This window comes from Canis lupus, chromosome 8 (genome assembly GCF_003254725.2).
Source record: "Canis lupus dingo isolate Sandy chromosome 8, ASM325472v2, whole genome shotgun sequence".
In the NCBI taxonomy this organism is placed as follows: domain Eukaryota; kingdom Metazoa; phylum Chordata; class Mammalia; order Carnivora; family Canidae; genus Canis; species Canis lupus.
Genome location: NC_064250.1, coordinates 37,597,844 through 37,614,559, shown reverse-complemented (window position 1 = coordinate 37,614,559; position 16,716 = coordinate 37,597,844). Strand labels below are relative to the sequence as shown.

The window sequence follows — 16,716 nt, the reverse complement described above, 5'->3', positions numbered from 1 at the left end:
GTTTCTGGCATTCATAGGTGACCATTAATCAATGAGCAAATGAAATAGCAAACAATGACAAAACTGTTTCAGAGTGCTTTGAAGACCTCTGTGAACTTAGAGAAGGAGTTATTCCCTTTTTTTGGAAACTGCTCCCTTGGTGTATTAGATTAGATAACTTTTGCAAATCTAATATAAAGGATTCATTAAAGGGAAAAATAATAGTGTAAAGATTCTGTTGAGGTAGAAAACATCACCAAGGGCCAAACTCTGTCTAAATGAAATTTGCAAGAAAGTTTTGAAGTGTTCTGGGTATTTAAGAAGATGGAACTAGTATATTATAGATAACTCTGTTATAAAATGCAAGGTTGCACATTGATTTCCCAAAGCAAAGATTTTTTTTGTTAAAACCCTTGACGTGTTGGGTTGTGACTAATGCCTTAGGTCAGAAATTTGTCATTGGGTCTGCTACCCTGGAGCAGAGGGACAAACTAAAATTGTCCCTGGTGAGATTCAGCTCATCTTACTGCCAAGCTGGCACATGTAGATCCAGGGACATGAACAGCTCTCCTACCAAGTGGCTTTCTCAAGTATTTTGGGCTTTATAAAAAGTAGCACTTAATAGAAGTGTGTTCATGGAAATGAACCCTATACCCTGTTATTAGTTTGTATTCCAGGGGTCCTGGCTGTTTGGAGGGCTCTTTGTCTCTTCCTCAAAAGAGAGAAACAAAACTTTTAGCTGTTTCTAAAAAGAAACAGTTTTTATTTTGAGGTCATTGTAGATTCACATGCTTGTAGAAAATAATACAGAGAGATTCTATATATACCCTTCAGCCAGTTTCTCTCATAACCAGAAAATTGACATTGATAGGAATCAACAACCTTATTCAGATTTCACCTTGTTTTACACACACACTTATGTGTGTGTGTGTGGTTTTATGCCAAACAACTTTATCACAAGTGTAGATTCATGTAGTCACCACCATAGTCAAGATACAGAAGAGTTCCATTACCTGGATCTCTTGTGCTACCGTTTTACTGCGTCAGCCCCTTCTCTCCCCACCTCCTTCCTGAATCCTGGCAACCACTGATCCATCTATTCTCTATCTCTTTAATTGGTCATTTCAAGAACGCTATATAAATAGAATCATGTAAACTTTTGAGATTAGCTTTTTTTCATTGAGCATAATTTCCTTGAGATCCATCCAAATTATTGCATGGATCAATGTTTGTTCCTTTTTATTGCTGAATAGGATGCCATGGCATAGACATACAACAGTTTGTCCAACTAGTTACCTGCTGAAGGAAATTTGCATTATTTTCAACTTGGAGCTATTGTAAAATAGAGTTGCTATAAACATTAATGTACAGGTTTTTGTGTGAATTTACATTTTCATTTCTCTGGGCTAAACACCCAAGCATGCAATTATGGGTCATATGGTAAGCACATGCTTAGTTTTGCATGAAATCACCTTTCTCTTTTACAGAGTGGATGTATTTTGTATATACCCAGCAGTAGATGTGCAATCTAGTTTCTCTGATCCTCATATCATTTAGGGCTATCATAATCTTTTATTTTAGATATGCAGTGATATCACATTGTAGGCTTAATTTGTATTTCCCTAATGGATAATAATGTTGAACATGTTTTCATGTGTTTATTTTTTTATCTGTATATTCTCTTCAGTGAAACATCTCTTCATGTCTTTTGCCCATATTCTAATTGGGTTTCTTCTAATGTTGAGTTTTGAGAGTTCTTACATATTTGAGGTATTTGTTCCTTGTTGCATATGTAATTTGCAAGTGATTTTTTCCCCTCAGTTCGTAGTTTATCTTCTCATTCTCTTCAAGTTTTATTTTTTCCTCAAGTTTTATAGTGTTACATTTAAGCCCATGATGCATTTTGAGTTGATTTTTGTGTACAGTGTGAAGTTTAGGTTGAATATTTTTGTTTCTTTGCCAATGTATGTCTAATTTCCAGTACCAGTTTTTGGAAAGACTATCCTTCCTCTGCCAATACCATACTGTCTTGATCAGTATCGCTATCTAGTATGTCATAACACTGGGTAGAATGATTCCTGCTACTTTGTTCTTTTTCCAATTCTTAGGTATTCCGGGTCTTCTACTTTGCCGTATAAATTTTAGAATAAGCTTGTCTATATCTTCAAAAAAGCCTTACTGGGATTTTAATAGGATTACATTAAAACCATAGATCAGTTTGGGGAGAGACATATTGACGTATTTACTATGTTGGGTCTTCCAATTCTTCAACGTGATTTCTCTCCATTAGCTTAAGTGTTTTTTATTTGTTCTTTCGTCAGCATTCTGTAATTTTCAGGATGTAGATCCTGTTCAGGTTTTGTTAGATTATGCCTAAATATTTCATTTTTAAATTATAAATAGTATTTTGTTTTTAATTGTGGTTTCCATATATTTATCATTATGCTTTACCTTTTTCTTTTGAATATTTACTTGGTCATCTCATCAACACACTCACCTATCTGCTGCCTTTGATCTGCCCTGGACAGAAATTAGATCATGTGTGCAGTCTCTGGGACTCTGGTAGGGTTCCTTGAGGCAATAAATGATGTTCAGGGGCATCTGCTATGTGTAAATCCTACATGCTCTGTGACAGTTTTACTCCTATTTGTGGACATTTTTACTTACTGTGGTTTCCATGGCTATTTTCTGGATGATGACAATTGCAATACGTTTGATTACTGACATGTCTAGTTTCCCAGCAATGAAAACAATGGTGACAAATATCAATATAAGTAATACATAAACCAAAACTCATTTAGGGCTTATTTCCCCCAAAGTCATTTTAATAATGTCAGCATAACATGCTGGATCAAAAGATGATAATTTGATTTCTAGGTTATGTAAAATACTAGTGAGTTTTAAAGGAATGTCTTAAACTTAAAAAAACACATATTTCCCTTGTGCTACTAAATAGGCTCATGCAAATAAGAAAAGTTTGTTTCGTTTTGGTCCTAAAAGTATTGTAAAATTTTTGTCACCGTAACAGCATACATACTATTAAGTAAACAATTAAATAGCTAGCAATGTTCACTGTTGTATTTAACAGTCTTATCAATAACATGGATACAAACTTGATTAGCATAGTAGATACTACGTTTAGTGATAGAAATTCACAACGAGGGGCACCTGGGTGGTTCCAACAGTTAAGTCTCTGGTCATGATCAGGTCATGATCCCAGGATCCTGGAATGAGCCCTGCATTAGGCTCAGCAGGTAGTCTGCTGCTTCCTCTCCCTCTGTCCCACCGACTACCTCCACCCAGCTTCTGCTCTCTCTCACCCACTATTTCTCTCTCTCTCAAATAAATAAATAAATAAATAAATAAATAAATAAATAAAATCTTTAAAGAAAAAAAATCACAATGATGTACCAATCATTTAAGAAAAGCTGCTTCCATTAGATGAAATGAAAAATAGAAGTTTCACTATCATAAAGTTGATTAGTTGTAAAATAGCCAAGTTTTGTTCTGCCTTTGTGTAGACTTTTCTCCAAACATTCCTTACTTATACCCTCCTCTGACCTGCTACATATTGCAACATGCTAGCCTTTCCCTGCAGTTTGTCTTGTCTTCCTGGTAAGATTGGCAGGCAACCTGCATGCAGGAACTGTTTGGAACAAGTTTTCAATGGTTCCATATATATGTTTCACATGTAATGAATGCTGTATACCAGTACGATGTAATTATTAAATGAGATAGGTAGTCATGTGTCTTGCAGTGTTCTATGCTGTAGATAGTGTAACTTAATTTTGACCAAATTTGCCTAATGTCAATATTTTTAGTGGCTGGGAATGGTGATGGTAATGATTTTCCATGAAGTATTTTATCATAGAAAGGTGCACATACACCCATACATCCACACATAACATGTACAAATCTTAGGCATAAAGATTAATAGGTTTTTATATATGTATATACCATATAACTGCTACTCAGATCAAGACAAATTTTTTATTGTCCTAGAACACTACTCTATGCCTTGTCAGGGCAATTACTGTGCCCTTCTGAAACCACCACTATTTTAAAAATTGAGATATAATTCACATATAAAATTCATCATTTAAAAATGAATAGTTGAGTTTTAAAAAACTCTAGAAAGTGGGATCCCTGGGTGGCGCAGCAGTTTGGCACCTGCCTTTGGCCCAGGGCTCGATCCTGGAGACCCGGGATCGAATCCCACGTCGGGTTCCCTGCATGGAGCCTGCTTCTCCCTCTGCCTGTGTCTCTGCCTCTCTCTCTCTCTCTCTGTGACTATCATGAATAAATAAATAAAATCTTAAAAAAAAACTCTAGAAAGCATACTTGTACATGTAAATATTCAAATAACTATGCCCTTTTGTCTATTCCAGTGGTCCCAGAGAGCTAAATTCCTGAGGGTATAATTTACCAGAAAGCTCAGTCTGGATTTGCTATCCTATTTTAACTATATGTAATAACATAACAGACTTTACTCAATAAGAACATACTGATTAGGATCTAGTCTGATAAATGTCAGCATATTGGGATCATGAGTGGGAGAGCTTAGTGTTTTCTGAAAAGTTTCTGATGTTACAGTACATAGTTATCTTGCACGTAAACATGCCGATAGGTGTATATATGCACCATATCTGTAACCTGTGTATGAGTGTTAGAGTTGTGAAAAAACATTTCGGTGTGTTCCCAATTGTTTGTATATTGATATTTTGTTTTATTTCCTTTAGTTTTTCTTCCACTTAATAATTTCCTAATCTTTTCAAGACAACATAATTTTCTAGCAATTATTTTTTATATACTTGATTTAATCTATCTGTATACACACACATATATAGATGTATATGTGTATTGGCCTGTATATATATTCTTTTATACAATCAAATAATCAGATCTCAAATTCTTTGTAGAATTAGATACCATGTAGATGGCCGACGCATGTATCTTTTGGCTTCATTTACTACTCTGACTTCTTTGAACTATCTTTACTTTCTCCCGTTGTACACACACACACACACACACACACACACACACAAATATGGGTAGATATATTAAATTGCATAAATAATTTGAAAGAATGATGATGCACATCTTTAGGAATTTTAGTTTTCTCTCTCTACTGGAAGAAGACTAGGTTGAGACAGAAACTTTCATAATTACAATCATTCTAGAAATAATTGATTTGGCAGCTCTGATTTCCGTTTCTTTCATTTTCTTTAAGCAATAACTATCTGTTTAAAAGTACCTTTTTAAAAAGAAAAATTGTACAAAGTGTACAACATGATTTTTTTCCATATACATAGTGAAATGATTACTCCAATCAAACGAATTCACATAACCATCTCTTCACATAGTATTTTGTGTGTGTGTGTGATTTTTAAAGTAACTTTTAAAATTAAAGTATAATACTGGTATGTGGGAAAATTATATTATAAATGAACAGCTTAATAAGTTTTCACAAAGAGAACACATGTGTGTAGCCAGCACCCCAAAACCCCATTACCAGAAGCTCCCACCCATATTTTATCCAGGCATTAGCCAACTTTGTCCCTCCAGAGTAACCCATATCTTGACTTCCAGAACTATAAATTAATTTTTCCAGTTGGGGGATCCCTGGGTGGCTCGGCAGTTTAGCACCTGCCTTTGTCCCAGGGCGCAATTCTGGAGTCCTGGGATCGAGTCCCGCGTTGGGCTCCCGGCATGGAGCCTGTTTCTCCCTCTGCCTGTGTCTCTGCCTCTCTCTCTCTCTTTCTGTGTCTATCATGAATAAATAAATAAAATCCTTAAAATTTTTTTTTGTCAGTTGTTGAACTTTATATAAATGAAATTATGTGGAATATACTCTTTTGGGTCAGGCTCTTCTTGAACCAGCACTATGTTGTTGAAATTCATCTGTGCTATGTGTATGTTTCTTTTTTTCATTCTTGTTGATAACAGTCTGTTGTGTGACTATACCACAATGTAGGTATCTATTCTAATGTTTATGGATCTTTGTGTAATTTTCAGCTTAGACCTATTATGAATAGTGCTCCCACAAATGCTCTTGTTCATGTGTTTTGAGATACACACACACACACACACACACATACACACATAGATTTGTTGAACATAGATGAATTTCAAAAACATAATGTTGGTTGAAAATGAACCTGACACAAAAGAGTACGTGTGTGTGTGTGTGTGTGTGTGTGTATACACATTTCTGTTATGCATAAACCTAGAAGTACAATTGTTGGGTCTCAGGGTGTGTATATATATATATATATATATATTCATATGTAAACATGTTCGTATATATATGTGTGTGTATATATATATATATATATATATATATATATATATATTCAACTTTTGTCAGTACAGTCAGGTAATGGAAGTACCTGTATTTATGTGAAAAGGACATTCTTTTAAAGAAGCCAGAACATCATTTGTCAGAGGTGACTTTAAAATGATCATTGCCAGATTGTTCCTGTGATTTACTCATCCTGTACTCTGTACTGGAGGCATGTATCTCCCCCACTCCTTTCACCCATTTTGCCCAAATCCCTATTTCTATTCCCTCTGAGCACCATCAGTTTGTTTTCTATATCTATAATTTTAACTCTACTTTTTATTTTTTGATTCCATTTATAAGTGGAGTCCTATGATTTTTCTTTCTCAGTCTGACTTATTTTAATATAATACCCTCTAAGTCCATCCATGTTGTCACAAATAGCACAATGTCATCCTTTTTTTGTGGCTCTGTAATATTCGTGTGTGTGTGTGTGTGTGTGTGTGTGTATACACCATATTTTCCTTATTCATTCATCAATTAATGGGCACTTAGTTTGTTTCCATATCTTGGCTATTGTAAATAATACTTTAGTAAACATAGGGGTGCATATATCTTTTTAAATTAGTGTTTTTATTTTCCCTGGATAATACCCAATTGTGGAATTATTGGATCATATGCTATTTTTATTTTTAACTTTTTGAGGAACCTCCATACTCTTTTCTACAGTGGTTCTACTAATTTACATTCCCACCAACAGTGTACATGGGTTCCTATTTCTCTACATTCTTGACAATACTTGCTGTCTCTTGTCTTCTTGATACTAACCATTCTAACAAGTGTGAGGTGATAACTCATTAGGATTTTTATTTGCATTTTCTTGGTAATTAGTGATGTGACCATCGTTTCATGTGTCTGTTGGCCATCTGTACATCCTCTTTGGACAAATGTTTACTCAGGTCCTCTGCAAAAATATTCTTATTTAGTAAAACATATGCACATAAAGAAGTACAGACATGAGATTAATAATAGAGAACAATAGAATCTCTAAATTTCATCAGAGCTCTAACTTTGGAAAGTTAGTGGCCCAGAACATCAGCACCTTTAACTAGTTAAAAGATGATAAAAACTGCTGTTTGTTTCTTTTTATTACCCACTTTACTGCAGAACCAAAACCATGAACAATTTGGTAGAATTGGTTCACTACATTTTTTTTAAACAAAAATCTTAAGTCTCACTTTTGTATATGTAGTCTATTTTTAGAAAATTTATCTCTGAAGGGAATCCTATGAATTTTAAACTATAATCTCTTGCTGGTTATACCAGTCTTCTGTTACTAAATATGACCTTTTACTTTTAAATAATGGAAGTTAATTTGCTTTGGTTTTATTTCATTACATTGTTCTTGAGTTAATTCTTTGGGGGTTTGGATACCCCAGAAATTGGCAGACTAACCGCTAGATAACTGCTCTCCCTTAGTCTGCATGATTGCCTGGTTATACTTAAAAAAAAAAAAAGGTGAACTTTCTTTTCTTCCCATAAAATGAATGAGAACCGAATTCCTGTAGAGAACTTTACTTCATTTGTTGGCAGTCTTTGAGCTCCTCATTCCCAAGAAGGATTGTAAAAATGTTTTATGTGCAAATGTCACTTGGCTTACTCTCTCCACTGATTTTCACTAATTTAATACCAATTCAGTTGGATCGGTGAGGGGAGATTAATTAGCAGTGCATAACTTAATTTCATCAAAGGAAACAGGGACTTTGAATGTCAGTGGTAACTTCATTGCCTATCAAAATGTCATTAATGCATTTATTCCTTTTTCCTAAGAAAGAGAACAAGGGGGTCATCTTCACTTATCAATTATTATTTAAAATAACTGACACTAAAAAAAAATAAAATAATAAAATAAAATAACTGATACTATATGACTCCTGGCATAAGAGTCTGTAGATAATCAACAAAATAATTTATTTTAGAGCAGTGAGAGACATCAAAGGGGAGCCTAGTTTTATTCAGTACTTTCAGACACTTATAATAGAATTATCACTATTATCTTCATTTTCATATTAGAAATTTGATATAGATTGATTAAAAGTGAGCAGTCTCTTGTCACTGAACCAGGGAGTAGTGAGTGGTAGGAAACTACCTCCACTAACCTTCAAGCCCTCAGCCTATGTCTCATTGTAGTCCCATGTACAATTCCATACAAGCCATGTAACATTCTATTTTTGTTTCAGGTAAAATTGCCATTTTTTTCAAATGCAAATTAAGATTTTGAGGAGAAGGTGATTCTCATACACTACTGGGTTAGAGGGTAATTTCTTTTTTTTTTTTTTTTTTTGATACACTTTTCCGGGAAACGATTTGGCAAGATCCTTGAAAATGGTTTTTATATTTTGTCCGCTATTTTTCTTCTAAAAGAATCTGTCCTCAGGCAATCTGACAGAGGCACGGTGTATTTGTTATACCTTGATTTATGAAAGGGAAAACTACAAATCCAGATATCCAGTTAGAATGCGGTTGTTAAGTTGTGTCATGATTATTTGATGGAGTATTAAGCAATGATTCAAATTATATTTTTAAATCAGTATTTCATGGCATGGGAAATGATTATAATGTGATGTGGGGTAAACAGAAATAGAGGTTTGGAGATTCAGGTTTTATGAAAATGGTATATACATATGTAAATATCTTACATTTTATATAGTGATTGTTAAGATGCATTTTTAAATATATTCAAAGAGTTGATAACAGAGAGGATAAAGCCTTCTTTGGGATTTCTCTAGTCAACTATTTCCTTAGAGAATCTTGACTTAACTCTTTGGTTTCTAATTAAAGTATTTAGGCTTGCTTTTCTAAGCTCTTGCAACATTACTAATATTATAATGGATAACAGTGATGGGGAAAGTGATATTTATCAAATGTGTTTACTCCTTGCTAATATCTAGTTCAGGTCCTTTGCCCATATGCACTAAAACTTATATTTCAAATGAGATGACTTCTTTTTTAACAAATAGTAATGAGATAAATAATTTGTCAATGCATCCTTATGTCTTTACCAACACACTGAAATATGCAGCTAAAATTAGAAGTGTTTAGAAATGGATACAAACCTGCAAAGAAATCTAGGCTGTTCTTTGGTATGGTGGAAGTGGTCACACCAGTGATTTCCTAATAAGTAAACTATATTTTGATTAGTAGGACCTTAAGTGATTTTCAGAAATCAGCATTTATATTTCTGTCATATGCAAAGAACCAGAAAACATTAAAAAGTGCTAGATGTTACATTATATTCCTGGTTGAGCTTTAGTGCATATAAGCATGGCTTAAGAAATGGAATGCATGAGTTTTGGGTTTTGCTATTAACTTATCGAGATGTTACCACATAATCTTTATACAGTATATTTGCCTTATCTGGAAAATGGGGCACTGGACTAAGAACAGTGATTTTTCAAGCTGTTCCTGACTGGAAGCTCCATGGAGGCTGGTACTATGAGAGATTTTGCTCTTGGATCTGGAGGGCCTGCATAGTAGCCAGCATATAATTAGTGCATAACTAACTTTCACTAGCTATGAGTTAAATGAGTGACTGAGTGGGCCCTTGGTATCATAAATAAATAAATTTTAAAAAGTTTTATTTTTCAGATCATGACATTCTTTACTTTTTTCAGGGTTGGTTGCAGAATTTTAAAAATGATTCCTTATATAGAGCTATAGCTCTTCCAAAGAGAAAACTTATTCATTGTCTTAATTAAGAATCTAATTTATAACCATCCTGACATGAAAAGGGGATAAATAATCACTTTTAATATGAATGCTTTGTACCAAAATGTAATTTCATTTGTTTGTAACTCTAAGATACCCATTAGGGAACCTACCCACAAGAGACTGGATATGACATTCAAGGCAGAGTATGTTGAAATTGGGACTAATGGGGCAGGTATTAGAGTAGTCTTGAATGACAATTTTATCACTTAAAACTAAATTTTGCCTTGCCTAAGACACTTATTAGTGCTTTCATTTACAAAAAAATAAAACAGCATGGATAGGGAGAGAGCTTGCCACCGGATATGACTTGGGTCTATTTCAACTTAGTTTTAACCTGTCACCTTATGACATCTAGGACTTAAGTACACACCATCAATAAAAATAATAAATGACTCAGTGTCATAAGTGAAGTGAAATGAAAAAGGAAAGATGTACTTAAAATGAAATAAAAATCCTTTTTCAACATGCCACTGAACAGAGAATATTGCTAACATTGGAAGATTTCATTTGCAGCATGAAATCCTGAAAGAAATAATTAGGACATAAAATGACTGTTACCAAAATGAATCTAAAACATTAAAAATCCTGTAAGGTAAATGGAATAGAAACAGAATGATCCATTTCCCATAAAGCTATTCAGTGTAATGTTTATGCATGTGTATGTATTTTAAAGTTATTTTTACTTTTTGGCTTTTCTAGCACTAGTTTCATCTTCAACTAGAGGAAAATATTCACACTAGCTAGAGCTTAAAATATCTTCAGGTTCATTCTGAAATATTTTATTAATTTTGCCTGAAATCTCATCAAACAGTCAAGGTACAGAATTCAGACTGGGGTAGAAAACGGAAGAAAAGCAAATTGCAGAAAACTATTGCAGAGAGCTAATGCAATAATGTAAAATATTCGTGTTCAGTAGGGATGATAAAAGCCAACATTTCTTTAGTCTCAGCCATGTGCAAGGCTAAACTGGGCAAAACCCTTTCATGTAATTCCTGCAATGGGCCTATGAAATAAGGACTATCATCCCATTTCACAGATGAGGTTTAGAGAGATGAAATAATTTAGGCTAAACAGGTAGTGATAGATTTTCACCCAGCCTTGTCTTCTTGAGCTTGATCTTTTATGCACTTCTATGCCATAAGTAATGATTCCTAGACTGCATGGGCTCCCATGTCACCCTGGCCATGCCCTATGCTAGCACTTTTCTCATCGTATTTTAATTGTTGTTGTACATGTCTACCTCCCCCTACTTTATGTTTAGCTCCTTCAAGGCAAAGATAGTGTCTTATTTACCCTTCTAGTTCCAAGGGTAATGCAGTGGTGTGCCCCATCATAGAACTCAATAAGGATCTATGGGATGACTAATGTTGTCAGAAGTCATTAAAGGTCAATATAATAAAGAAAACATTATATTATTATGGAAAACAACTGATATAGAAGGAAAGTACTAATGCTTCTAAAACTCTGTTAGGCATTTTTTCCTCAAACATGAGATTTTTCTAGATGATCTAGGGATAGATGAGTTGATCCCTACTCCCTATGGGAATTCAAAGGAGTATAAAAACCCCACAGAATTGCTTAAGTGTTACAAAACAATATGGGCAGTATTAGGAAAGATTAAGGAAAGGGATACTGAAAGTGACTTTAATTAATGGTCTTCACATTTATGAGGGACTCATCTTCTACACAGGGAAGCAGCCAACTTTTCAATGATAGTGAGCCCCAAATGAAAGGAATACTCAGGATATTTCAAACCTTAGGGCATTTTTTAAAGGTTACAATGCATGTAATACAGGAAGGAAAACTGTTTCATATTAAAACTTTATTCAGTATAAGTTAGTGGAGAAAGATAAGTTTAGACTTCAGTTTGATGGGTTGAAAGCCTATCAAAGAAAAACATTTCTGATAAGGAATAGTTTAACAAGGGGTTTGGGAGAGAATTCTAAGTGAGTTTGTACATGCATCTTTAAAGTGGGTGGTACTGACTTCTGGTAATCACATCTTGCTTGATGATGCTCTGATGAAATGTGATGATAATGTCCATTTTAATCAGGGTCTTTAGCTGCCCTGTCTAAAATCTACAGGCAATAAGAGCTCTCTGACTCTTAGAGAGCTACCTATGCATGTTTCTGCTATTTATACCCTCTTCTGAAGGATGCCTAGAGCTTGAATTCTCTTGTTTCCCTCAGCAGTCTTCAGGAGTCAAAGACCAGGATGAGCAAGGGCTGCCATGCAGTAATTGTCCCACCTTGCCAGTTGTGCTACTTCCAGTTGTCTAAGCCCTACAGAAGGCTAGTGAATACCCTTTTCACTCCCTGGACTTAAAATTTATTTGTAAAATGAAAATATTTCAGAGTGAAAAAAGACACACATCAAGAGTTATATCAGCCAGTGCCAGCCTGTCAAGTTACAAGGATACTTTTGTTAATTGTATTTTCTGCAAATTGATTAATATGAACCCACCTCTAGTGTGGAGTTAGGTACAATATCCTGAATTTTGGTTCAGGTATGAAAAAACTCTAAAACAGAGACTAGACTAAAATGAATGTGAATGCCCTGTTTTAGTTGGCTCTTTGAGGAAATTATATCAGGTTTTTCTCTGAAACCCTTCCCAACCACCTTAAGAGTCTGTTCTTTCTATGGGGAGATCCATACCCCTCTAGAAGCTTTACTTTGTGGTACTGTATTATAATAGTCTATATGCTCATCAGCCCATCTCACTGGGTTATTAGGTCCTTGAGGGCAGAAGTATGTCTTTTAACTTTGCATTCCCAGTATCTAGTACCATGTGCTACAGACTTTGTCACAGTCAATAAATATTTATTGGATGCCTTTTTTTTTTTCCCTGAAATATACCTTTCTCCTTTTTTCTCACTTATTCATTTCTCACTTTCCTCAGGTTCTCTCCATCTGTCCCAAGGACATGAGAGCTGATATCTGTGTTCATCTAAACCGGAAGGTTTTTAATGAACATCCTGCTTTTCGATTGGCCAGCGACGGGTGTCTGCGGGCCTTGGCGGTAGAGTTCCAGACTATTCACTGTGCTCCTGGGGACCTCATTTACCATGCTGGAGAAAGTGTGGATGCCCTCTGCTTTGTGGTGTCAGGATCCTTGGAAGTCATCCAGGATGATGAGGTGGTGGCTATTTTAGGTACTGTGAACTTTCCTAATGTAGTAGCAAATGTGTAACAGTTTTAGAGATCTTGCTTCTTGGGTTTCTTAAGAGAAATTTCCTCTGCTTAGTGACTTTGGAAATTGGGTCACTAATGAGATGATGAATCTTAGTGAAAACTAGTAATGCTCTTTCAGCAAAGAGCATTAGTATTGGTCACAACTTAATGGGCGGCACAAGGGTTTGATTAAACTTACTTTGGCAATAGTAGGACAATATCTTTTAGATTAGAGCTGATCGTAGCCTAAGGTGACTGTACCTCCTGGTTTTGATAAGTGTGAAAATGGCTTGTGGAAGTATTTTCAGGTTAGTAACCTAGGTTGTTAGTCTCAGAGGGACCATGGAACCTGTCTAACTGAACACTTTCCTTTAGAGATGAGCAAAATGAGGACCAGAAAAGTTTAGTGACTTGCCCAGCTAGTTAGCAAATGAGTTAAGACTTGAGTACAGATCATCTTGTTCTAAATATTTCTGCCTCATTTATCACAGTACACCTAAGGAATGAACTAAAAGTGATGAGGGAGTGAGTTTGATCCATTATATTGGAGTAATCACAATACAAGTAAATTTAGGCTTATAAAGCTGATTCTATTCATTCATGAACCAAGAAAATTATTTGGCTAAAAAATTCATCCAAAAATTCAGAGACCCGGTAGATGGTTATATTAACAACAACAACAACAGCAACAAAAAGGCAGTGATCATGTATGTAAATAAAATTTTGAGGAAATTATATGTTTGAGACTATATATATATATATATATATATATATATATATATAGGTATATATCTAAAATATAATGGTAAATATCTAAAGTACCATTTAGCATTTCTGCTCAAGTTTCTGTAGCAGGTTCATGAAGTCCACATAGATATAAAAGGAAGCAATAATGAGGTCAGAAGAGAATCATCCCTTGTTTTTCTCTCAAGTAAAAGAAGTTAGAATTGCAGGATGTCAACTCTATTTTCATTATATTTTTCATGGCTTATGTCTCATGAAAAATGAGCTCAATTTTTAAACTATTGGATTTTTTAGCTACTGAGGTCAACCTACCATAGCATCAATGCCACTTATTCTTGTAAGTCAAAGATTGGCTTATGTATTTGAGAAGCTGCAAAAGCAAAATCCAGCACAAAAATGAAGAACTGATTTCAAAAGGCAGTTACCTGAAAAAAGAGAATTGAGAATTAAGAAGCAAGCAGTGACCCTACGTGGGAAAATAGGTTCAGTAAAATTTGTAAGAATTATAGAAAATGGTTAAGGATTTCAACTGACTGAACACTATTGTTTTAGAAACCTCTCCTTAACTGTTGAGAAATAATACAGTTTAGGTTAAATCTCTTTTAGGAACTATTTTTATTTGTAATTTTTGCAAGAGAAATTCATACAGCACTTTAGAGTCAGCACTGTGGGTGTGTTTAATGCTACTTAGTGCTTGTTCCGCTTTGTTTCCTGGAGTATAAAGGAGTTATATATAATCCTTCATAAAAAGTGTACATTTTGCCAGAACAATCCTTTGTGGTAAAATGAAGCATATACACACAACAACCATTCTTGTTTGCTTAAAGAAGAGGATAAAACACAAACCCGAAACAGGTGTATTTTCTTTTCCTGCATGTTCATGTCAATGGTGGGTGGAAGGCATTGGATATACAGGAAAATAGATCTGCCTTGTGATGAATTACCTCAGCTCTGTACTCATTGTTGTTTGCTTTGCCCCATTTTCTTCATCACAGCTTCACCTTGGTAACTTATTTTCTAAAAAGAAGGCTGGAGAAAGCCCCAGGTGCAGTGCGTCTGGGTTGGGTCTGTTAAGCTGGAATCATTTGCTCAAGTGAGACAAAATGCATTTTCTTTTCATTTTAAAATAAAACGATAGCTGGTTTTGCACAGTGACATAGTAAAAGTGAACACAGGGCCCCTGGATATTGGACCAGCCTCATCATATATCTGTCACATTTTATTTCTTTGTGTGTTTTTTGTTTATCTTCTTCAAAAAAATTGGGATGCAGAGACTTTTCATCTCTTGGTTTAATGAGTCATATTATATCCACACCTTTCTCTTCCCTGGCAACTTTTCTTTCCTTTTTTTCCATGGACCTCTAACATCGATTAATTCAGCTAAAGGGCAGTCAGACAATTTTTGTTTTAAAAAAAATTTGGACCCAGGAGTGCTCTCTCCGGGCGGAAGTAAGTGGGTGAGGCAGGGAGGTGCAGCCAGTGGCAGAGGCTGCTGGAGCTGGCGGGCTGCCTGGGTGCTGTGGATACAGGCAAAGACACTGTCTTACAAGAGTCTGTGGTTTGGTTCAGTGATGACATGACAGATGCAGAGACAAGCTTTGAGAACTCTGTTCTGGTCTAGAGCCTTCTGCCAACCTGGGTTTCTTGAAGAGGCAGTCTGAGGACACTGTGGATTAGGAGTGTGGACTTGTGGTGACCTTCTGCAGGGGAGGGAGTGTGAGGCCATAGACAGACTGCCCTTGTGTTCACACTATGTGCAGGTCCACTTTGGAGGCAGCTGAAGCCCCGCCTGGCACCTGCCAGAAAAGTCTTTCCCTAACAGCCAGCCTTTTGACTTGTAGAGCCTCACTCCAGCTCTATTTGGGGACTTCTTAGTCCTGTGATTTCCATTTTGTGACTTAGTCTTGTGGTTTCCATTGAGGATGCATGTTTTAAGATTTCTTAAATTAGAGTACTTTCTTTTATGATTAAAAGAAGAATGAGAGGGTTGTTTAACACTCAACATGCTTTAACAATGTTTTAAGAAAGGGAAAGGAAGAGGGAAATTCAATAGTGTCACTCCTTACATTTTGGTGACTGTCCACTCCTTTCCTGCTCCTCCTGTTTTTTCTTCTTCCTCTTCTCATTTTTTGTAGTTTAATGTTGAAATAATTATAAACTTCATGAAAAGTTGCAAAAATTATCAGGGTGTGCAGTTTGATATATATTTCCAGGTTTTCTGCCTTATTGAGTAAGTTGATTGGGTCTTCTGCCTACATAAACTTTGTCAGGTATTACAGGTTTGGTTTCAGACCACCACGATAAAGCAAATATTACAATAAAGTGAGCCAAATGAATTTTCTGGTTTTCCAGTGCATATGACAGTTATGTTTACACTATACTGTAGTTCACTAAGTGTGCAATAGCATTATATCTAAGGAAAAAGTACATACCTTCATTAAAAGATATTTTATTGCTAAAAAGTTGCTAACCATCAGCTGCACTTTCAGTGGATCATAATCACTGATCACAAGTCGCTATAATATGTACTGATAATGAAAAGTTTGAAGTATTGGGAGAGTGACCAAAGTGTGATACAGAGATACAGAGTGAACAAATGCTGTTGGAAAAAACATGGTGATAGATTTGCTCAATGCAGTGTTGCCACAAATCTTCAATTTGTGAAAAACATGATGTATGGGTGTTCATGTGTCTTATTACTAATGTGTTTTATCTGTGTTTCCTTGCATCTCCTGTAGTCTGTGTTGTATAGTGGTTGCTGGTATGTCATT

The 16,716-nt window shown here is 35.3% G+C and overlaps 1 protein-coding gene and 1 long non-coding RNA gene across 3 annotated transcripts in view; one reads left to right on the top strand and one right to left on the bottom strand.

The window, feature by feature from the left end:
* The window catches only part of KCNH5 (potassium voltage-gated channel subfamily H member 5), a 273,366-nt gene that overhangs the window by 190,010 nt on the left and 66,640 nt on the right, over window positions 1-16,716 (top strand). Inside the window, exon 9 of the mRNA XM_025443239.3 lies at window positions 12,930-13,182. Within this exon, the coding sequence (XP_025299024.1) occupies window positions 12,930-13,182 (253 nt within the window). The remainder of the gene's footprint in view (window positions 1-12,929; window positions 13,183-16,716) is intronic.
* The window catches only part of LOC112657270 (uncharacterized), a 74,681-nt gene continuing 62,227 nt past the window's right edge, over window positions 4,263-16,716 (bottom strand). For both annotated transcript variants that reach the window (XR_007412371.1, XR_007412370.1), the window contains exons 6-7: window positions 14,258-14,370; window positions 4,263-5,745 (exon numbers count right to left, since the gene is read on the bottom strand). This is a non-coding gene — a long non-coding RNA (uncharacterized LOC112657270). The remainder of the gene's footprint in view (window positions 5,746-14,257; window positions 14,371-16,716) is intronic.